The 23,248-nt window shown below is 41.9% G+C and overlaps 1 protein-coding gene across 4 annotated transcripts in view; it reads right to left on the bottom strand.

Annotated features, from left to right (window-relative positions):
- Nucleotides 1–23,248, bottom strand: part of LOC132815281 (centrosome and spindle pole-associated protein 1) — a 181,433-nt gene that overhangs the window by 116,709 nt on the left and 41,476 nt on the right. For 3 of the 4 annotated variants that reach the window (XM_060824110.1, XM_060824109.1, XM_060824111.1), the window contains 3 exons: nucleotides 18,787–18,986; nucleotides 18,072–18,167; nucleotides 5,292–5,393 (listed from right to left, as the gene is read on the bottom strand). In XM_060824110.1, coding sequence (XP_060680093.1) covers nucleotides 5,292–5,393; nucleotides 18,072–18,167; nucleotides 18,787–18,986 — 398 coding nt within the window. The remainder of the gene's footprint in view (nucleotides 1–5,291; nucleotides 5,394–18,071; nucleotides 18,168–18,786; nucleotides 18,987–23,248) is intronic. The other variant, XM_060824112.1, reaches the window with a different exon arrangement.

The raw sequence follows: 23,248 nt of genomic DNA, 5'->3' as shown, positions 1-23,248 counted from the left end.
CCATCACTAAGGATGATGTTTCTAAATTCTTAGAAGAGTAGAGTCTGATTAGAACAAGTCAACATGGATTTAGTAAGGGGAGGTCATGCCTGACAAACCTGTTGGAATTCTTTGAAGAGGTGACAAGTAGGTTAGACCAGGGAAACCCAGTGGATGTGGCCTATCTAGTCTTTCAAAAGACCTTTGATAAGGTGCCACAAGGGAGGCTGCTGAGCAAGGTGAGGGCCCATGGTTTTCGAGGTGAGCTGCTGGGATGGATTGAGGATTGGCTGTCTGACAGAAGGCAGAGAGTTGGGATAAAAGGTTCTTTATCGGAATGGCAGCCGTTGACGAGCGGTGTCCCGCAGGGTTCAGTGTTGGCAGCTATTCGCATTATATATTAATGATTTGGATGAAGGGACTGGGGGCATTCTAGCGAAGTTTGCAGATGATACGAAGTCAGGTGGACAGGCAGGTAGTACTGAGGAAGTGGGGAGGCTACAGAAGGATCTAGACAGTTTGGGAGAGTGGTCCAGGAATGGCTGATGGAATTAAACGTGAGCAAATGCGAGGTCTTGCACTTTGGCAAAAAGAATAGAAGCATAGACTACTTTCTAAATGGTGAGAAAATTAGTAAAGCCAAAGTACAAAGGGATCTGGGAGTGCTAGTCGAGGATTCTCTAAAGGTAAACATGCAGGTTGAGTCCGTGATTAAGAAAGCGAATGCAATGTTGTCACTTATCTCAAGAGGGGTGGAATATAAAAGCAGAGATGTGCTACTGAGACTTTATAAAGCTCTGGTTAGGCCCCATTTGGAGTACTGTATCCAATTTTGGTCCCCACACCTCAGGAAGGACATACTGGCACTGGAACGTGTCCAGCGGAGATTCACACGGATGATCCCTGGAATGGTAGGTCTAACATATGAGGAACGGCTGAGAATCCTGGGATTGTATTCATTGGAGTTTAGAAGATTAAGGGGAGACTTAATAGAAACGTACAAGATAATACATGGCTTGGAAAGGGTGGATGCTAGGAAATTGTTTCCATTAGGTGAGGAGACTAGGACCCGCAGACACAGCCTTAGAATTAGAGGGGATCAATTCAGAACAGAATTGCGGAGACATTTCTTCAGCCAGAGGGTGGTGGGCCTGTGGAATTCATTGCCACTGAGTGCAGTGGAGGCCGGGACGCTAAATGTCTTCAAGGCAGAGACTGATAATTCCTCGAGACAACAAGAATCTAAGGGCTACGGGGAGAACGCTGGTAAGTGGAGTTGAAATGCCCATCAGCCATGATTGAATGGTGGAGTGGACTCGATGGGCCGAATGGCCTTACTTCCACTCCTATGTCTTATGGTCTTAAGATCTCGCAGTATGCAGATGATGTTATCTAATTTTGACCCCACTTCTGGAGCTGATATACTGAGATCCCACAGATAGCCTCTGCCAACGGTTCAATCACCAACGTAAAAAGTAATGGTGAAAGGGGACAGCCCTGCCAGCTGCCCCTAGAAATATTAAAATTGCTTGATCGTACCCCGTTGTAATGACCGCAACAAGAGGTACACTGTAGAGAACATTTACCCATCTTATGAAAACTTCGCCTAGACCAAACCGGTCTAGAGTATAGAAAAGGTACGGCCACTCATCTCGGTCAAATGCCTTCTCTGCATCTAAAGAAATCACCAATCCCTGTATTGACTGCTGTTGGCATGCTTGAATTACGTTAAGCAGCCTCCTAACGTTATTGGAGGATTTTCAACCCTTTATGAAGCCCGTCTGATCCTCTTTAATAATAGAGGGTAACACAATCTCCAGCCTTAACGCAAGAGCCTTAGAGAGGATCTTAAAGTCCACATTTAAGAGCGAGATGGGCCTGTATGAAGCACAGTCTTCCAGATCCTTCCTTTTTTTTTTGAAAGGATAAGTGACTGTATGAATCATTAAACATATTTAGCATTGGGCCTGACAACATACTTATAAATTCCTTATAGAATTCACTGGGAAGTCCATCAGGACCAGGCGCCTTTCCAATCTGAAGCTGCCTCACAGCTTCCTGCACTTCTTGCTCTGATAATGGGGCATTGAGAAAGGACTGTTGTTCGGGAGTCACACCCAGGAGCTTCAGATCTCTTAAAAAGGATTCCAATTTGGCCTGCCCCTCCTCACAATTCTCAGACTGAAATAATTCATAGTAGAATCTCTGGAACGCCACATTAATCTTTTTAGAATCACATGTTATGTTCCCAGACCCTTCCCTAATCACTGTAATGGTTTGTGGGACACTTCTCTTTCTGGCAAGATATGCTAAGTATTTGCCTGGCTTGTCACCATGCTTGGATAACCTTTGCTTTTCAAAAGTCAGCTCCTTCTTTGCCATCCGTGAGGGCACGGAATCTAGTGCAGACCGCAGTGCTGTAATCCACTGTAGTTTGACCAACGAGGGTCTGTCAAAATAGGCCTTCTCAGCTGCCTTCAACCGTGCTTCAAGGAGACATTGTTGCTCACCCTTCTGCCGCTTCCTACTGGTGGAATATGAAATAACTAACCCTCTGGCATAAGCTCTGGCAGTTTCCCAAAGAACATATGAGCTATCAACCATGCCTATGTTGATGTCTAGGAATGCCCAATATTCCCTAGAGAAATACTCCACAAACTTGCTGTCCATGAGAATAAAGGGGTCCATTCGCTAGTACCTTGAATCCACTGTAACATCCTTAATTTTAACCATGAGGTACACTGGAGCATGATCAGAAATGGCAATATTACCAATCATACAGGATGCCACCAGATCCAGGATTACCACAGGGGTCAGAAAAAAAAAATCCATCCTCTTGTGACATCTGTGCGGATTGGAGAAAAACATGAAATCCCTACCTGTAGGGTGGAGACACCTCCAGACGTCCACCAATCCTAATTCCCCACACAAACCCAATAACTGTGCAGAGGGTATCGAGGGACCTTTAGGCAACCTGTCTACTGTGGGGTCCATGAGGCAGTTAAAATCTCCCCCTATAATGATGTGCTGAGACTCGAAACTTATCAGTTTAGAAAAAGCATCTACCAAGAATTTAAGAGGATGAGCTGGGGGACAATAAACATTTAAAATGCCATATTCTTCCCCATTTATCAAGGCTTTAAGAATTACAAACCTCCCCTGTGTCTTTAACACAACAATTTAAATAGGAGATTTTTCCTTACCAATATAGCCACTCCCCTACTTCTGGTATTAAATTATGAAAAATAAACTCAGTTAAAGCCATTCTGCTGTAATTTCAGATGTTCCTGGTCATCCAAATGTGTCTCCTGGAACAAAGCAATATCCACCTTCTCCTTTCTAAGATTCAAGAGTACCTGCTTCCTCTTAATTGGTGAGTGACTTCCCTTGATATTCCAGGTACACCATTTAATCAAATCATTAGCCATAATCTTCTGCAATTACATTTAAATTCAAGAGAGGAGGAACCCGAACTGCAAATTGCTGAGCCTTAGTGTCGCATGGTCCACCAAATATAAAAACTACATAAACTAAAACCACTACATTTAACAAAATTATTAAAAATAAAAAACAAAAACCACAAAACAAACCAACATATAAAGCGTCAATACGGCTGAGTAGGGGAACTCACCCCCTGTCCGGACGGGGCAACTACCCACCCTGAACTGCCCATAAATAGGCATCTAACCATCTCAACCACCTTCACTTCTCCCAGCTAGAGCCGCATTGTAAGCACAAGCTAAAAAGAATAAACACCCCATAGAATATCAATATGAATAAGTCAATTTTTAAATGTTTCTTGGGGCTCCACAATCTTTCCAACGCCCCAAGAAATCCTGATGACCTGGGTTGGGTGGGTTAAAGGACCACCCTGCTCCTGCTGCGATGCGAAGCTCTGCAGTGTGATCTTCTCAGATCGCTGCCAAGTTAGATCTCCCTCTCTTTTGCTTTTAATCATAACTCAAACTGTTTCAATTCTGCTGTTTTTTCCTTATCTCTCCCTCGAACTCAAGCTGTTTCATTTGCAGTTGAATTCTTGCCATCTCTATAGATCCTGATGGATTTATATCTTGTTTCCAACAATTTTAAATGCTGAGCTACTGCTGAAATTATCTCCTTTCCTCACAGAAGGAGGCAGCTCCAACCCCAGCTTGTCTGCTAATTCCTGCAGCCTGGCTTTATTCACACTTTGCAAAACTTCCAAAGTCACCACATCCACCTCCAGAAAAACCTTGGCAACTGAAAAAGCATTGCTATCCCAAGCTTTGTCTACCCAACACCAAAATAATGACACTAGCACCTACCACTTGCTGTTTAAAAATCCCGCAAAAAGCCCCCAACCTGTTATGACTAGGACAGACCTCTCAAAACATTCTTAAGCAGGCAGCCCCAGACCATAGCTATGCAATTTGTTTTGGTAAGTGTACAGTGAAAATTACCCGGAGTAAGTTAGCTAGGTTGACTACCAGGTTTTAAGACAGGCAAAAATTTATTCACAAAATTACACAATAAAAAAACACAAAAACCAGAATAAAGAACCCTTACAGAACTCAAGTCTATCCAAACTAGACTTAATTATGCTGTTCCGAATTACACAACAGGCCCAATAAGCAAATCCTTTAAACACAGTAAAAATGAAACAAAGGCTTACAGATCAAAGTTAGAAGGACAGAGTCCAGCAGCTTGTTTCCACACTGCTCCACAGCTGAACTCCCTAATTCTGGACTGAACCGCTCAGCTGGAGAGCTGGAGAGCTGGGGATTGCCGCTCCCCCCCCCCTGTTTTCAGAAGTAACCTGTACAAGACGTCAAAGCTTTGGCCTAAAGACTCATCTGTTTATATACGAACAAAAAGGCCTTTCACCTCTGTAACAAGGCCAGCTGTTTCAGAACCCAGCCGGTTTACAATCCCTCTGAGAAAAACCAAGAGTATAGTATCCTTGAGGAGAAGACCAGCTTTGTGACATACACTAAATTAAGATTCGTGTGATTGGAAGTAATAAGTAGTAAAAATTGGGGATTGGATAATAGAAAGAAACATTAAAAATTATCAGCCTAACAGACGATAAGTAATGGAGTCCCACAGGACCAGCTATTCAAAACCAATCTCAGTATCGTAGATTAGGGATACTGCAGTACAGCCAAACTTTCTTACAATAAAAAAAAATTTGGTGGGAAAGCAAGTTGTAGGAATGATACAAAGGATTGTATATAGGTCAATTTGGAAAAAGGACGACTTTGTCTGTGTTCAGCTGCTATATGTTACAAATTCTTTTGAAGGAATATGAAAAGTATAAAATCATGGACATTTACCTAGATTTTCCTGCTGCTGAAACGGGTCGCTTCCGGTAGTCATCCTTGTAACCCTCTTCAATGTACGCTGTTGGTTTTTGATCTCTCCTTTCTTTATAGTGCCTGTAGCAAAGGGTTTAGCCAATGTCATTTTAAAAAAAAGAGACACTTAAATGTTTTTCCCACTGTTCCTGATGAAAATGAGTTTCAATACTGGAGAAAAATTACTTAGTCATCACATGAACTTAATACAGAATCGAGAGAGTTGTGACTGCATATCAACATGAGCAATACCAAATGATAATTTCTGAAGTACAATTGAGAAGTCATAAGAATTTAGTTGAGTGAGCCAGATAAAGTTAAAGTTCAAGTTCTCAAGTCAGTTCAATTCCAGTGCACACAAGAACAAGAGAGATTATTTCAGTGCACCAAAGTTCAATGCATAATCTCTGAATACAGTTCTGAGGAAATACTGCACAGCTGAATGTATCCACATTTTAACATGGATCCATCGAAGTATTTGTTTACCACTCCTCTTTCAAAGTACACCATTACAAATTAAAATAAATTATTTACCTCATAGACATGTGTTGAATATTACAGATGCAGGTTGGTTGCCACCAGTGCCTACTATTGGCCTATCTACTTCAAAAGAAAATCATGCTCTAAATAGTCATGAAATGTTTCAATATATTACAGTAAGGTCAAGAAGTATATATTTATTAACACAAGGCAAAACAACTACAATTAAGAAGTCAACTTATTATCTAAATTAAGAGGAACTTCACAGTGCATGAGAGCAGAGGGATTTGGATATTACTGTGCACAAATCAAAGAAAACTAGAATGCAGGTATAACAGATAATAAAGGAGACAAACCAACAGCAATGTGGTTGAATCTTAACCACCCTGTGAGAAATTAAAGATGGGCAATAAATGCTGGCCTAGTCAGTGATGCCCTTACACTGTGAATGGGTAAAGGGAAAAAAAAGAATTTTGGCATTTATTGGTAAAGGAATAGAGTAGGAAGTATTGCTGCAACTTTACAAGACATTTGTGAGATTGCACGTGGAGTACATGTACGCAATTTTGGTCCCCTTACTGGAGGAGGAATGTAGTTGAATTGGAGGTATCCAAAAGAGGTTCACTAAAATGATTCCAGAGATAAGGATTTTGTCGTATGAATAGAGACAGCAATTTAGGTCTCTCAGGAGTTTTTAAGAAGAAGGAGAGGAGATCTAATCGAGGTCTAAGATGATAAAGACGATTGACAAAGTAGAGATAGAAAGGATGATTTGATATGTGGAGCAATTTATAACTACTGGTCAAAGTTTTAGGATAAGGAATAGCAGATTTAAAACAGAGGAGGAGAAATTACTTCATAAGTCATGAATCTGGAGAATTCACTAACCCAGAGTGGATGCTGGGACATTGAGGCGATCAACAGTTTTTTTAAAACTTTTTTTAAAGCAATGAGTTGAATGGTTATGGAGGGCAGACAAGCAAGTTCAGATGTGTTCAGCCATGATTGTATCAAATAACAGTACAGGGTTGAAGAGGCTGAATTGCCTACTTCGCTCCCCTGGGGCTGAACATTTCAGCTTCCCCTCCCCCTCTGCTGAGGACTTGCAGATCCTGGGCCACCTCCATAACCACTCCCTCACCACCCGACACTTGGAGGAAGAACACTTCATCATCCACCTCGGTACCCTCCAACTCCATGGCATCAATGTGGACTTCACCAGTTTCCTCATTTCCCCTCCCCCCACCTTATCCCAGTTCCAACCTTCCAGCTCAGCACCCTCCTCACGACCTGTCCCAATTGTCAATCTTCCTTCTCACCTATCCACTCTACCCTCCTCTCCTACTTACCACCTTTACCCCCACCTCCATCCACCTACTGCACTTTCAGCTACCTTCTCCCCAGCCCCACCCCCTCCCATTTATCTCTCCACCCCCAAGGCTCCCAGCCTCATTGCTGACGAAGGGCTTTTGCCTGAAACATCGATTTTCCTGCTCCTCAGATGCTGCTGACCTGCTGTGCTTTGACAGCACCACTCTAATCTTGACTCCAATCTCCAGTATCTGCAGTAACCACTTCCACCTACTTCTGCTCGTAATTATGTACTGCCATATTGACATGCACTGAGATATGTAAGTCATGAAAATTTCAGGTTTAGTCCCTGATCTGTGTTTGGTTTGTTTATCACAATTAAGGCATCAATTAGTATCCTATAATTAGCTTCAACAGCCCTCCAGAGAAGAGTAAACAGTAATCAGATAGGATTCTCTTAGTATCTAGTGATCCTAAGTAGAAAAGCCCTGTATATGGATTTGGCGATGCCGGTGTTGGACAGGGATATACAAAGTTAAAAATCACATCCACCTGTTCGACTATAACCTGGCGTTATTTGGAAGCACTAGCTTTCAGAGCACTGTTCCTCCATCAGGTGGTTGTCAATCACCTGATGAAGGAACAGCACTCTAAAACCTAGTGCTTCCAAATAAACCTGTTGAACTATAAATCTATATTTGGATGTCCTGTGCACAAATTAAACAGCCTCCGGATGTAGGTTTGCTCACTGAGCTAGAAGGTTAATTTTCAGGAATTTCATCATCATACTAGGTAACATCTTTAGTGAGCCTCCGAATGAAGTATCGATGGTTTAGCCCACTTTCTATTTATATGCTTGAGTTTCCTTGGGTTGGTGATGTTATTTCTTTTGGTGATATCATTTCATATGGTGATGTCATTTCCGGTTCTTTATTTTCTCAGGGGGTGGTAAATGGGATCCAAGTCAATGTGTTTGTTGATAGAGTTACAGTTGGAATGCCATGCTTCTAGGAATTCTTGTGCATGTCTCTGTTTGGTTTGTCCCTGTCAAAGTGGTGTCCTTCCTCGTCTATATGTATGGATACTAGTAAGAGAGGGTCATGTCGTTTTGTTGCTAGTTGATGTTCATGTAACCTGGTGGCTAGTTTTCTGTCTGTTTGTCCAATGTAGTGTTTGTTACAGTTCTTGCAAGGTATTTTGTAAATGACACTAAATGAAACAAATTAGCGGAAACCTTCAAGACCATCAATAATACCCTTACTGGCATAAAATTCACTAAAGAGGAGGAAAGCAACAACAACCTGCCATTTCTAGATGTCACAGTAGAGTGAACAGCCAATGGGGAACTTCAAACCAGAGTCTACATGAAAACACCACATATGGATCAAATACTGATCTACAGAAGCAATCATTCCAACATTTACAAATAAAGCTGCATCAGAACATTATTTCAACAAGCCACCATGCACGGCAGCAGAGGAACTACTCAGAGCAGAGGAAAATCACCTACACCGTGTATTCAAAAAGAATGGGTAACCACTGAACACAGTCCACAGATTTCTGAGCAACAAACCCAAACAAGCAGAGAAAATATATCGAGAAACCCTAGCAACTCTCCCCTACATCAAAGTCATCTCAGAAATGACTGCCAGACTACTCAACCCCCTTAGCCTCATGGTTGCCCACAAACCCACCAACATATTAAAACAGCAGCTATTTAACGAAAAAGACCCTATACACAAGAAAAACTAATATCATTTACAAAATACCTTGCAAGAACTGTAACAAACCCTACATTGGACAAACAGGTAGAAAACTAGCTACCAGGATACGTGAACATCAACTAGCCACAAAATAACATGACCCATTCTCACTAGTAATCCTTACATACGGACGAGGAAGGACACCACTTTGACTGGGACAAGCCAAACAAAGACACGTGAATTCCTAGAAGCATGGCATTCCAACCGGAACTCTATCAACAAACACATTGACTGGACCCCATTTACCACCCCCGAGAAAAAGATCAGGAAATGACATTACCAATCCAAGAAAACTCAAACATACAAATAGAAAGCGGGCTAGACCACCTGTGCTTCATTCAGAGGCTCACTGAAGATGTTACCTAATATGATGATGAAACGCCTGAAAACAAACCTTCCCGCTCAGCAGAATCTCAACCTGAGCTACAAATCTTCTCAAAACTCATGAAGCAACCTATCAACATTCAATCATGGATGAAAGTGGCAACTTACGCAAATCGCCACAATTCTTGGAATCATAAATCGAGTACAACACTTAAAGCAGCAAATTGAGCAAGTAGAGATTAGAAACCAAGTGATCTAAAACTCTATCTCATTAATACACCAAGTTGCATTTAAACAATACTGCAGACACTGAAAGCAACTTGAAGGGCTGAATGTAAATGACAACTTGAAACACTAAACTAGCAGATCGTGCCAACATTAAGTATCCAAATTACTTCAGATAGCAGCATTCCAGATAATACTAAGAAAACCAAACTGGCCCAATGGATACAGAAGTCATCTTCCCCACCTCAATTCCTGCTATGGCAGAGAACAGGTATTGCCAAAATGTATCACCCAATTCAATTGTGGTTTACTTCTAAGCATACAAACAGGCAGAAATAACTTTAGAAAGATGAAGCAGAAATTTACCACAGGAGCATGCAGAACAACAACTGATAAAGACTGATCAACTTGTGCAATTAAACAACATTTCCAGTTGCTTTTTCCAAAATAACCTGTATTTAATACATCACACAAATCTTCCTCCACTGCACAACATTATCTGCACATCCTTCTATTCCTTTCACTGTCTGAAGTACTTATCTGTCAGACATCAGTTAGCTGGACAGCTGATTTGTGATGCAGAGTGAGGCCAAAAGCATGTGTTCAGTGCCTACATCAGCTGAGGTCACCATGAAGGTACTGCCTTCTCAATCTCACCACTCACCTGATGTGTGGTGACCCTCAGGTTAACTCATGAGTTCTGACAAAGGGTCACTGAACCCAGAGTATTAACTCTGGACTTCTCTCCATAGATGCTGCCAGGCCTGCTGACCCTTTCCAGCAATTTATAACTCACTAGTCATGTCTCCCGAAACAGTGCAGCCTCTAGTCCTGTGAGATTATGTGACTTTACCTTTATTTGTCTATCTTCCCTATAAACGGGTCTACACCATTAAACTCAATCCTACCCAATCTGTGAGTTAAGAAACTTCTCATGAATTATTTATTTGATTGATCATCCTTTGCTATGGACTCCCCATAAGTGGAAACAACTCTCCAAGCCTAACCTATCAAAGCCCTTCATGATTTAAAAAAATTTGGCAAAGTTATCCTCGAGTTTTCACTTGGAGAGGAAAGAGTTCAAGCCTGCAGTCTTTCCAGATCAGTACAACTTCTCAATTCTGGAATTATCCTTGTAGATCTCTATGCCCTTATCATGACACAAAGGCCAGAACTATTCATACAGCTTCCAATCTCCTTAATTCTATTGTTTTAGAAAAGAACCGTAATGCTTTCTTTGAATTATTTATGACTTTGTTAACATGCACTGCTACCTTTAATGATTTGAGACCATGTACCAATTCAATAACCATGGTCAATAGGAAAGTGAGATACACATATTAGTTTGATACAATATACATGTTAGGGTCCAGGACATGAGATTGTGTTACAGCTGGGGCATGGAGTTCCGTTTGTATATAACATACATCCCTGTATAAAAGTTACTTAAAAGTCACTTTAACCTACAGCTGGTTGGCTAATCGTAACCCTCATCTTCTGTGTCCTTTGGTCTCGACGTAATTTCCTTTACATTGGGGAGATAGAACACCAGCTCGCAGAGTGTTTCAGAAAACACCTCTGGGGCACACGCAACCACCAAGTGGCCGACCACTTCAACTCCCCCTCCCACACCACCAAGGACATGCAAGTCCTGGGCCACCTCCACCGCCAAATCAAAGCCACCTAATGACTGGAGGAAGAATGCCTCATCTTCCGCCTTGGGATCTGAAATCACACGGCCACACCTTGCTCCCCACTTCCGTCCCAGGCCCCAAAGGATCCTTCCACATCTGACAGAGATTTATCTGTACTTCCACACACATCAACTACTGTGTCCATTGCTCTTGGTATGATCTCCTCTACATTGGGGACAAGACGCCAACTTGCAATACATTTCAGAGAACATCTGAGACACGTTCATTAAATAACCCTACCGCCCTGTAGCTGAATACTTCAACTCCCCCTCCCATTCCACCAAGGACAGGCAAGTGCTGGGCCTCCTCCACTGCCAAACTCTGGTCATGCAATGCCTGGAGGAAGAATGCCTCATCTTCCGCCATGGAACCCTTCAACTGCACGGGATCAATGTAGATTTCATCAGTTTCCTCACCTCCCCTCCACTCCACCTTATCCCAAAGCCAACCTTCCAACTCGGCACCACCCCCCTGAACTGTCCTACCTGTCCACCTTCCTTCGCACTTATCCGCTCCACCCTCCTTTCCAACCTATCCCCATCACCATCCACCTCCATCTACCCATTGCATTCCCTGACACCTTCCCTCCCCTTCCCCTCCCCCCAACCCCCTAGATACAGGCCCCTCCCATTTATCTCTCAGCTCACTTGGGCCACCCCCTCATTCCTGATGAAGAGCTTATGCTCGAAACGTCGACTTGCCTGCTGCTCAGATGCTGCCTGACTAGCTGTGGTTTTCCAGCACCACATTGTTCGACTCTGATCTCCAGCATCTGTGGTCCTCACTTTCTCCATATAATTGTGCATATCAGATAATTCAAATGTCAATATCTGTTGTAGAACAGGAGCTCAACTGAATAGTAATATGTAGTTAAAAATTTACCTCATTTGGCACCTGCAAGACCCTCACACTATTTGCAAATTTAGAATGTGCAGTCTGCAGAAATCAGGCTTCCAACTGATTATAAAACTAAAAGAAAAGGTCTTAACTGAATACTTGCCCAGCCACCCACATTCTGTCCTCCATGAATCTGATAAAATAATAAAAAATGTTGCTGCCATATCCTAACATACACTTCTCCACTCACCCATCACCCCTACGTTCAGTGACCTCTATTAGTTTCCCCATTAGGCAATGTCACGATTTCAAATTCTTATCCTGTCAAATTCACCCATGGTCTAACCAACTGAACCACCAGTCCTATTCAGCCCTGTAATCCTACAAGATATCTGTATTCCTACAATGCTCGCCTGTTGTACATCCTTATGGATGATCCTGCCTTTATTTTCCTCGAGGTCTGGAATCCCTTCCCTGAACTTTGCACACTGATATGGTTTGAGATTTTTTTTTAATACAACATTCCTGCGAAACACCATCAGATGTAATACTAGATTTGTGTTATTTTAAGATGGTATTCAGAGATCAAGACATGAGAAAATACTTGCAAGGGATATCCAAGGAAAAATTAAAGATCTTTATGAATATATAAAGAGAAAAAGAATGACTTCTAGTACAGTTGGTTCCTTAACTAAACGTGCAGGTGATATTGTAATTGATTTTTGCATCGAATTACACAATATAGAATGCAAACGAAATGCCATTGACTTGAAAGTCAAAAATCAAAACCGAAGAGAAGAATTCATTCAGTTCAATAGAAGTAAAACTTGGCGTTGGACAAATTTCCTGGACATAACTACCTCCATCTAGGATATGCCAATGCATTTATCATTACCTTCTGTTATGCACTAGGCCAGACCACTCAAAACATTCTTAAACAGGCAGCCCTGGACCTAACTTTGCAATTTGTTTCGGTAAGTTTACAGTGGAAATTACCCAGAGTAAGATAACCAGGTTGACTACCAGATTTTAAAACAGACAAAAAATTACACAATTAAACACAAAAAAAAATAAAGAACCCCTGCGGAACTTAATTATGCTATTCCAAATATACACAACAGTCCCAATTAGCAAACTCCCTTTGAAAACCAGTATAAATGGAACACATGTTGCAGGTTGAAGTTGAAGGACAGAAACGAGAGACAGTTTCCGCACAGCTCCCTATTGAACTTCTCAGTCCAAGACTGAACTAAAACTGCTCAGCTCAGCTAGCCAAAGAGCTGATCACTCCCCTCTCTTTATACAGGTCACTGCTAAAGCAAGACCACTTTAACCTGAAGTCTCATGTGTTTACATATAAACAAAAAGCCTCTCAAAATCCTTTTCATCTCTGTACCAAACCAAACTGATCGGAGTCCAGCTCAGTTTATTGTCCCCTCTGAAAAAAATCAAAGACATAGTTTCCTTGAGCTAAGGAACAACTTTTAGAACAAAAAAGGGACTAGATTTGTAACATTCCTGAAATATCTTCAATTAGAAATTGTTTCTTGGTTTGAAAAAATTGACAATATTACTCCATTAAACTTTAAGACACAAGCTATTAAATTATATGCAATAAGGCTAATGTCAGTTGAGGGTAAATTGCTAATATCAGGAAGGATAAATCAGTATTTTGTCAGATATAAGTTGTAGCAAACATGAGGTAACCAGTAAGGATCTTTAAAGGATAGGATCCTTCTAAAAAACCAAATTAACATACTTTATTTGAGATTGAATGTGGTAGATAAGGGAGTTTCTAAGGGAATGTTAATTATATGATTTCCACAAGGCATAGAATCACACAGTACAGAAGAGGCACTTCAGCACATCAAGTTTGCACAACCTAAACTAGTCCCACTTTCATGCACTAGGCCCATTGATTATCATTAAGTGCTCATCCAAGTACTTTTTAAAAATGGAGTTTACATGCTACATCCTCCACAAAAACAACTTTCCTCAAATCTCCTCTAAGTCTCATGCATTTCATGTTAAAGTATGCCCCTTGTAATTGACCCTTCAACTAAGGGGGTTTCCTATCCATTTGGCCAATGCTTGCCAATTGTATAAGAGAATTGGTTTGACAGTAGGAGACAAAAGATACTGGTGGAGAGACCAAAACCAGAGGGAATATTTTTAAAGTGAGAGGAGAGAGATTTAGAAGGGACCTGAAGGTCAATTTTTTCCACACTGAGGATGGCTCATATGTAGAATGAACTGCCAGATGAAATTACAGATGCAGGAACAGTTACAACATTGACAAGACGTTTGGACATGTACATGAATAGGAAGGGTTTCAAGAGATATGGGTGAAATGTAAGCAAGTGGCTCTAGTTTAGTTTGGGAAGCTTGGTCAGCATGGATGAGTTGGACTGAATCGTCTGTTTCCATGCTGTATGACTCTCAGGGGTAAATTCCATCTGCCACTGATTTGCCCATCTGATCAATCTATGTATTTCCTCCTTTTACTTAAGACTTCTTTCCCAATGTCAACTACCCAGCCAATATGTGTCCCCACGTAAACATATCATCCTCTCCCACATTTTCATCTACATTGTTTATATCACAAACAATAAGGGACCAAGTGCCAGTCCCGGTGGTATACCACTAGACATTAATCTCCAGCCACACAAAAACAAGAAAAACAGACCTTCTACTATCACCCTGTCTCCTGCCACTGAGATAATTTTGATCCAACTTGCCAAATTAACCCAGATCCCATGTGTTTGCACCTTATTTGTTTCCCATAAGGGAATTGGTAAGGTTCAATGAAGAGACTTAACAAAAGTATGCATGCTTTGGATGCAAGTTTGCTCGCTGAGCTGGAAGGTTCATTTTCAGATGTTGCATCACTATACTGGGTAATACCATCAGAGAGTCTCCAGTGAAGCACTGGTGTTAGTGATCTGCTTTCTATTTATGTGTTCAGGTTTACTTGGGACGGCGATGTCATTTCTTGTGGTGACATCAGCTCCTGTAGTGATGTCATTTCCTGTTTTTTATTCCTCAGAGAATGGTAAATTAGGTCTGTGTGTTTGTCAATAGAATTCCGTCACGACCATCAATAATATCTTTACTGGCATAATATTAACTAAAGAGGAGGAAAACAACAATAAATTGCCATTCCTAGATGACAGAGTAGAGCGAACAGCCAACGGGGAACTTTAAACCAGCATCTACAGGAAAACGACACATACGGACTAAATATTGAACTACAGAGGCAATCACCCCAACAACAAAGCTGCATCGGAACATTATTTCAACAAGCCAACCCACACTGCAGTACAGAGGAACTACTCAGAGCAGAGAAAAATCACCAATACAGTGTATTAAAAAAGAATGGGTACCCACTGAACACCGTCCACTGATTTCTCAGCAACAAACCCAAAAAGGCAGACAAAACACATCCAAAATCCCTCACCACTCTCCCCTACATCAAAGACATCTCAGAAATGACTGCCAGACTACTCAGACCTCTTGGCATCATGGTAGCCCACAAACCTACCAACACACTAAAACAGCAGCTAATGAATTTGAAAGACCCCATACAGACAACAAAGAAAACTGATGTGATTTACAAAATGTTTTGCAAGAACTCTAACAAACACTACATTGGACAAACAGGTAGAAAACTAGATACCAGGATACATGAACATCAACTAACCACAAAAAGACATGACCCACTCTCATTAGTATCCTTATATACAGATGAGGTAGGACACCATTTCAACTGGGACAACACATCCATTCTGGGACTAGCCAAACAGAGACATGCACGAGAATTCCTAGAAGCACAGCATTCGAACCCAAACTCTTAACAACAAACACATCGACTTGAACCCCACTTACTACCATCTGAGAAAAAGAACACAAAGTGACATCACCACAGGAAATGATGTCACCAACCCAAGGAAACCTAAACACAAACAGAAAGCGGGTCACTAAAATCAGTGCTTCACCGGAGGCTCACTGATGGTGTTACCCAGTATGGTGACAAAACGTCTGAAAACGATCCTTCCAGCTCAATGAGCAAACTTACATCCAGAACCTCAACCCGAGCTATAAATCTTCTCAAAACTCACTAATTAGTGTGCTTTGAATTGAAAGCAACAGGTTAAGAGGTAGGTTTCAAACTGAAAACAAGGTTAATCTGTATACTCAACAATCTGTGATGACACTACCCTATACATCAATCTGTACGGGTCAAATTCACTATAATAATATGACTTGGATGAAAAGAGAAAAACATATCTAAAGGTGCTCATGATACCAAATTAGGTGACACAGTAAATAACTTTAACCAATGTCTAATTAAGTTCAATTAAGTGGACAAAACTCTCCAAGACAGTTCAACATGGGAAAAGTGTGAGGTCATCTATTTTGGACTGCAAAAAGCTAGGTCAATAGATTTTATACATAACGAGGTCTCGCTGTGAATAAGTAGAGTTAATAGGTAAATAATTTAAACATCAGTGAGTTGGAAAATCTTGGCAATATATGACACATGAGGATATTTGACCCATTTGTTCCATGCCACCTCTCTGTAAAGCAATTCTCTGTAAAGTTCATTCCACTTGGTGTCGCATCTAACCAAATGTTAATATACATAAAAATAATCACCTGGACAACAAAACATTCCCACATACTCAGGTCAGCTTTTCGCACAAAGCAGCAATGCTGCTGCAACTAATTGTTGAATCCCAACTCCTGCAGTCATTCCTCAAAACTCATGAGTGTCAATGGAAATTTCAGAGATTTGTATGCCTGATCTGAAGCTTCGTCTGGATTAGAAAGATCGAAGCAATAATGAATTTATTTTCAGGTCTTACAATTCATAAACTGGATGGATATCTGCACTTCATAAAACAAATAATCTATGCAACGAAGGAAGGGAGTTTAAAATTGTAGGAATCCTTACTCACCAGACCATACAAGGCCCCTGAAGTAACTACAAAAAGCATCTTCTGAGTTGAGGAATCCATTTATGCGGTAGGAGCTTACATTACACAAAGCTTCCAATTCATTATTCTCTGCCTGTTTGGCTGACAGAATAATACCATTGACTCTGTACATGCCGTATTTAAAAAAAACATAAAAGAGCATAGGGAGTAGGACCAAGAGTAGGCCTTCAGCCCTCATACCTGCCCCAAGATCATAGTTGATTTACCCCAGGCCTCAACTACTCTTTTGAGCTACCTCTGATATTTATAAATTCTGTTTACTTCCTTTTTAAATACTTCAAGTGATTGAGAGTAGAGAATTCCAGACATTCAGTAATCAAAGGGAGAAGAAGTCCTTCACATCTTAAGTTGAGTGTCCCCTTTATTCTGTAATGTCTAGTTCAAAATTCCACAACTGGTGGAAACGTCTTCTCAACTTTATCCTGTCAAGCCCACTCGGAATCTTGCATATTTCATCCCTTACTTTTCTAAAGTCTAACAAATAAATTTCTAACCTGCTTAGTCATTTTTGATACGACAATCATTTCATCCCGAATCAGCCTTTTGATCACCCTCCAATACCACTATTTCCTTTCTGAGATAGAGAATCAAACTGTTCACTGCATCCCAGGTTCCACCTCCCCAACAGGTGGGAGACTTTCCTGTTTCCACCACTCCGAAGCCAAAATTCTATTTGCCTCAGTGATACTTGCTGCAATTGAAGGCTAATGTTTTGCGTTTCTGCACAAGAACACACAGCTCCCTCTATTCTGCACATTTTGTTTTAAGAGTTTGGATGCATTAGACACAAGGTGGCTTGCAGAGTCAAAAACTGGTTGCCAGATTTCTCCAGAAGCAAGGAGCAGATTACTATTTTCTGGCTTTGGTTTTGAGGAAAATCCATGACTGCAAGAAATTTTCCACGTCACAATGTAACTAGAATCCATGTCATAATAGACAATAGACAATAGGTGCAGGAGTAGGCCATTCTGCCCTTTGAGCCAGCACCACCATTCATTATGATCATGGCTGATCATCCTCAATCAATCAGTATCCTAACACAGGATCATGTCTACAAGAACAGTTCTGCAATATGATCAGGGTCCAAGACCACCAATATGGGAACAATAAATCTGAACAAACATTCACCTGTTTTCATTTCTCAATTGCTGGAAGTGGTTGCCAGAATTAGCAAAGTTATTTTCATAAGCCTCTGATAGTCTGTCTGTTTGCGTCTGAGCATTTCTGTAAGGGAATAATCCACAGTTTAAATATTTTGCAATGACTTTTAATTGAGGAAACCAATGACATGCATACTACTGCAAAAGTATTAGAAACATTTTGTTCCAGTAAATTCATATATTTTTGCACTGACAGCACACTACCCCAGTATAAATAAATGAATCTTAAAGAAAATAGAAATCAGAAAGAATGGGCCACTTGGCACCTCAAGCCTGCTCTGCCAATCAATAGTTAATGTGTGAGCTTATTATTCCATGTTCATGCCTATCCCAATAACCTTTCTCACCCCTACTTTACAAAAATCTATCCATCTTAGCCTTGAAGATATTCCAGTATTCTGCCTCAACCACCTTTTGAGGAAATGTTTTTGTGATCTTTAGGAGCGATCACAAGACAGCAAATTATTAAAATATTTAATGATATGGTGTAGATAGCAGTTTTCCATCAGCATGAGAGCCTCAAGAGATCATATTCACAAATTATGTGAATCAGAATAATTTAGATATAGCCATTAAGCAGATGTTTTATCACAATATCATGAAAATGATCTGCATTAATACCATATACTTCCCATCACATTTTTCCAAAATGTTCAGCATTTGTAATAATCTATTATCATTACCTTCTCTGACCAATCTCAGGATCATCAGATTTTCGATATCGGTCCTCTTCTTGCCGCTTTTGATTTAACAATTCCTCATAAGCTTCCATTGAAGTATATGCATCTTTCCTGTGAGACGCTGGATTGAGCAGACCAGTTCTTATTTGAGTTGTATTCTGAAAACTGGTGTCATCTGAAGGATCAATATTCTCCTTATAGTACTGGTTACAATTTTTAAATAAAATCAATTAGTATCCAAATAAATACTGGTTCTAAAATGTCAAAGTGCATATTACAGTTAAAATATCTGTATATTTAACATGCATTTTCGACACAGAACACAACTTATGGCGATAGATAACATTTTAGAAATCAGAATTAGAAATAGAAAATACTATAGAGCAACGAAGGAGAAAGGAATGAAATAAATTAAGATGAAATAAGCTATGTTTATTTCATTTGAAAAATTGGCTAAGCAAGTGGAGTGGTCCGAGGATTTATTATTAGATTACCTACATTGTGGAAACAGGCCCTTCGGCCCAACAAGTCCACACTGACCCTCCAAAGAGGGACCCATCCCCCTATATTTACCCCTGACTAATCCACCTAACAATACGGGCAATTTAGTATGGCCAGTTCACCTAACCTGCACATCTTTGGACTGTGGGAGAAAACTGGAGCACCCAAAAGGAACCCACACAGACACAGGGAGAATGTGCAAACTCCACACAGACAGTTGCCAGAGGCGGGAATTGAACCCGGGTCCCTAGTGCTGTGAGACAGCAGTGCTAACCACTGAGCCACTGTGGAAGAACAGGAAGTTCAGGAAGTGTGAAGGGCAGCAGAATTAGATGAGTACATGCTGATGCTTAAGACAAGCTTCCAACCAGAATTTTGTTCTGTGCGGGATAGAAGTTGGGAGAAGGGGAGATCCTACACTACTAAACCAAGAGTAGGGAGCACTGATAAGATTTTAACCACAGGTTAAAAAAGAAGCCAAAAGAGGATGAAAAGGAGGTGAAAGGCTCCACGTGTTTCCACTATGGTAAAGTGGGACATGTGAAGGCACAGTGCTGGTCGTTAAAGAAAGGCGCTGTGGCAAAAGAGGTGGTAAAAGAAGCTAAGCCAGTGGCATTAGAGAAGGCAGACCCAAGAGGAGCCGAGGAGCTGCAGGAGTATGCACAGCCTTGGCAGGGGCTGGGTACAGAGTTAGAACCTGGTCTCTACGAAGAATTTACCTCTGTGGGTAAAGTTTACTCAGAAAGAACAGGGAGAGGAGGACAAGAAGTTATAATTTTGAGAGATACAGGATCTAACCAGTCAATGATAGTAAGGGATGAACGAATATGCAGCCTTTCTGATCCGTTACTCGAGAGTGTGGTAATTTGTGGGTTAGATGGACAGAAATTTAGCATTCCCCCATGTAAGATCAGGTTGGAGTGACAACTCAAGACTGGGGAAGTTACAGTGGGAGTGATCGACAGAGTGTCAGTTCCAGGAATTCAGTTTATTCTTGGGAATGATTTGGCAGGATCCAAGGTGGGAGTGACACCCCTTGGTCTCCCTTGGGCTTTTCCACAACAAGAAACTGAGGAGATTAAACAGAAATATCCTGGTATTTTCCCAGACTGTGTGGTAACTAGATCCCACTAAGTCACAGCACAAAGTGAAAAGTAAAGAGAAAGATGAAGTAGTTAAGGTTCGGTTTGCAGATATCCTGTTTGATGTAATGGTGCAGGAAAAATCTGAACAGGCAGAGGGTCAGACAGAAGTGTTTAGTCCTGAAAGGCTAAGAGACTTGCAACAGCAAGACAATATGATAAAAGATATATATGTGAATGCACACTCTGAAAAGGAGGCGGAGAATATTCCGGAGGGTTATTATCTGAAAGATAGAATCCGCAGATGGAAATGGAGACCACGGCAGGTTAGTGCAGAAGAGAAATGGGCCGAAGTGTACCAGATTGTGTCGTCAGTAGCATACAGACGGAAGTGTTATGGGTAGCACATGAACTACCTGCATGAGGTCACCTAGGGTTACAAAAGACGCAGGCTAAGGTACAAAAACATTTTTATTGGCCTGGAATGCACAAGGCTGTGGTTAACTTTTGTCAAACATGTCATACATGCCAAATGGTAGGTAAGCCACAGGCATTAATAAAACCAGCGCCTTTGTTGCCAATTCCCGCATTTGAAGAATCTTTCACGTGGATTATAATTGATTGTGTAGGTCCTCTCCAGAGGACTAAAAGTGGGAACCAGTACTTGTTAAACATAATGGATGTGTCTACCAGATTTCTGGAGGTAATTCCATTACAGAGTATCAAGGCAAAAAAGGTGGAAGAGGAGTTAGTAGCTTCCTTCACATTGTTTGGGTTACCCAGAGAGATTCAGTTGGACCTAGGGTCAAATTTTACTGCTAGGCTGTTTGAGGTGGTTATGGACAGCTTAGGTATACAGCACTTTCACTCCAATGTGTATCATCCTGAATCCCAGGGAGATTTAGAAAGATGGCATCAGACCTTGAAGACCATGTTAGATGCATACTGTCAGGATTATCCAAATGATTGCGATAAAGTAGCCCATTTGTATTGTTTGCCATTAGAAATGCCCCAAATGAATCTACTCATTTCACTCCCTTTGAGTGAATATTCAGTCATGAAGCGAGAGGCCGTTAGAAATTAATTAAAGAAAAATTAACAAGACCAAAGTTGGAGATCTCTCACTTAGATTATGTATCAGAGGTGAGGGAGAGACTAAATCGAGGAGGTGAGTTAGCTAAACAGCACCTAAAGAGGGCAGTGTAGAATGAAGCAGGTGGCAAATAAACACAGAGACTCAGACCAGTTCCCAAGAGGATAATGTGTTCATACTGTTACCAATGATAGGAGATCCCTTCGAAGCCAGATTTAATGGCCCCTGTCTGAGAAAAAGTTGAGTCAGGTGAACTATCTAGTAAAGAGCTGAAAATGTGTTACTGGAAAAGCACAGGTCAGGCAGCATCCAAGGAACAGGAAATTCGACATTTCGGGCATAAGCCCTTCTTCAGGAATGAAGAAAGTGTGTCCAGCAGGCTAAGATAAAAGGTAGGGAGGAGGGACTTGGGGGAGGGGCGATGGAGATGTGATAGGTGGAAGGAGGTCAAGGTGAGGGTGATAGGCCGGAGTGGGGTGGGGGCGGAGAGGTCAGGAAGAAGATTGCAGGTTAGGAAGGCGGTGCTGAGTTCGAGGGATTTGACTGAGACAAGGTGGGGGGAGGGGAAATGAGGAAACTGGAGAAATCTAGGTTCTTCCCTTGTGGTTGGAGGGTTCCTAGGCGGAAGATGAGGCGCTCTTCCTCCAACCGTCGTGTTGTTATGGTCTGGCGATGGAGGAGTCCAAGGACCTGCATGTCCTCGGTGGAGTGGGAGGGAGAGTTAAAGTGTTGAGCCACGGGGTGGTTGGGTTGGTTGGTCCGGGTGTCCCAGAGGTGTTCTCTGAAACGTTCCACAAGTAGGCAGCCTGTCTCCCCAATATAGAGGAAGCCACATCGGGTGCAGCGGATGCAATAGATGATGTGTGTGGAGGTGCAGGTGAATTTGTGGCGGATATGGAAGGATCCCTTGGGGCCTCGGACAGAAGTAAGGGAGGAGGTGTGGGCGCAAGTTTTGCATTTCTTGCAGTTGCAGGGGAAGGTGCCGGGAGTGGAGGTTGGGTTGGTGGGGGGTTTGGACCTGACAAGGGAGTCACGGAGGAGTGGTCTTTTCGGAACGCTGATAGGGGAGGGGAGGGAAATATGTCCCTGGTGGTGGGGTCCGTTTGGAGGTGGCGGAGATGATGGCGGATGATACGCTGTATATGGAGGTTGGTGGGGTGGTAGGTGCGAACTAGTGGGGTTCTGTCCTGGTGGCGGTTGGAGGGGCGGGGCTCAAGGGCAGAGGAGTGGGAAGTGGAGGAGATGCGGTGGAGGGCATCGTCGATCACATCTGGGGGGAATCTGGAGGTCCTTGAAGAAGGAGGCCATCTGGGCTGTAGGATATTGGAACTGGTCCTCCTGGGAGCAGATGCGGTGGAGACTAAGGAATTGGGAATATGGGATGGCGTTTTTACAGGGGGCAGGGTGGGAGGAGGTGTAGTCTAGGTAGCTGTGGGAGTCAGTCGGTTTATAGTAAACATCTGTGTTGATTCGGTCACCTGAGATTGAAATGGAAAGGTCTAGGAAGGGGAGGGAGGAGTCTGAGACAGTACAGGTGAATTTCAGGTCGGGGAGGAAGGTGTTGGTAAAGTGGATGAACTGTTCAACCTCCTCGTGGGAGCACGAGGCAGCGCCGATACAGTCATCAATGTAGCGGAGGAAAAGGTGGGGGTGGTGCCAGTGTAGTTGCGGAAGATGGACTGTTCCACATATCCTACGAAGAGACAGGCATAGCTGGGGCCCATGCGGGTGCCCATGGCAACTTCTTTAGTTTGGAGGAAGTGGGAGGATTGGAAAGAGAAGTTGTTCA

This window comes from Hemiscyllium ocellatum, chromosome 4, assembly GCF_020745735.1.
Source record: "Hemiscyllium ocellatum isolate sHemOce1 chromosome 4, sHemOce1.pat.X.cur, whole genome shotgun sequence".
Classification (NCBI taxonomy): domain Eukaryota; kingdom Metazoa; phylum Chordata; class Chondrichthyes; order Orectolobiformes; family Hemiscylliidae; genus Hemiscyllium; species Hemiscyllium ocellatum.
Note: the sequence above shows the minus strand (reverse complement) of the source record. Positions and strands in the feature narration are given on the sequence as shown.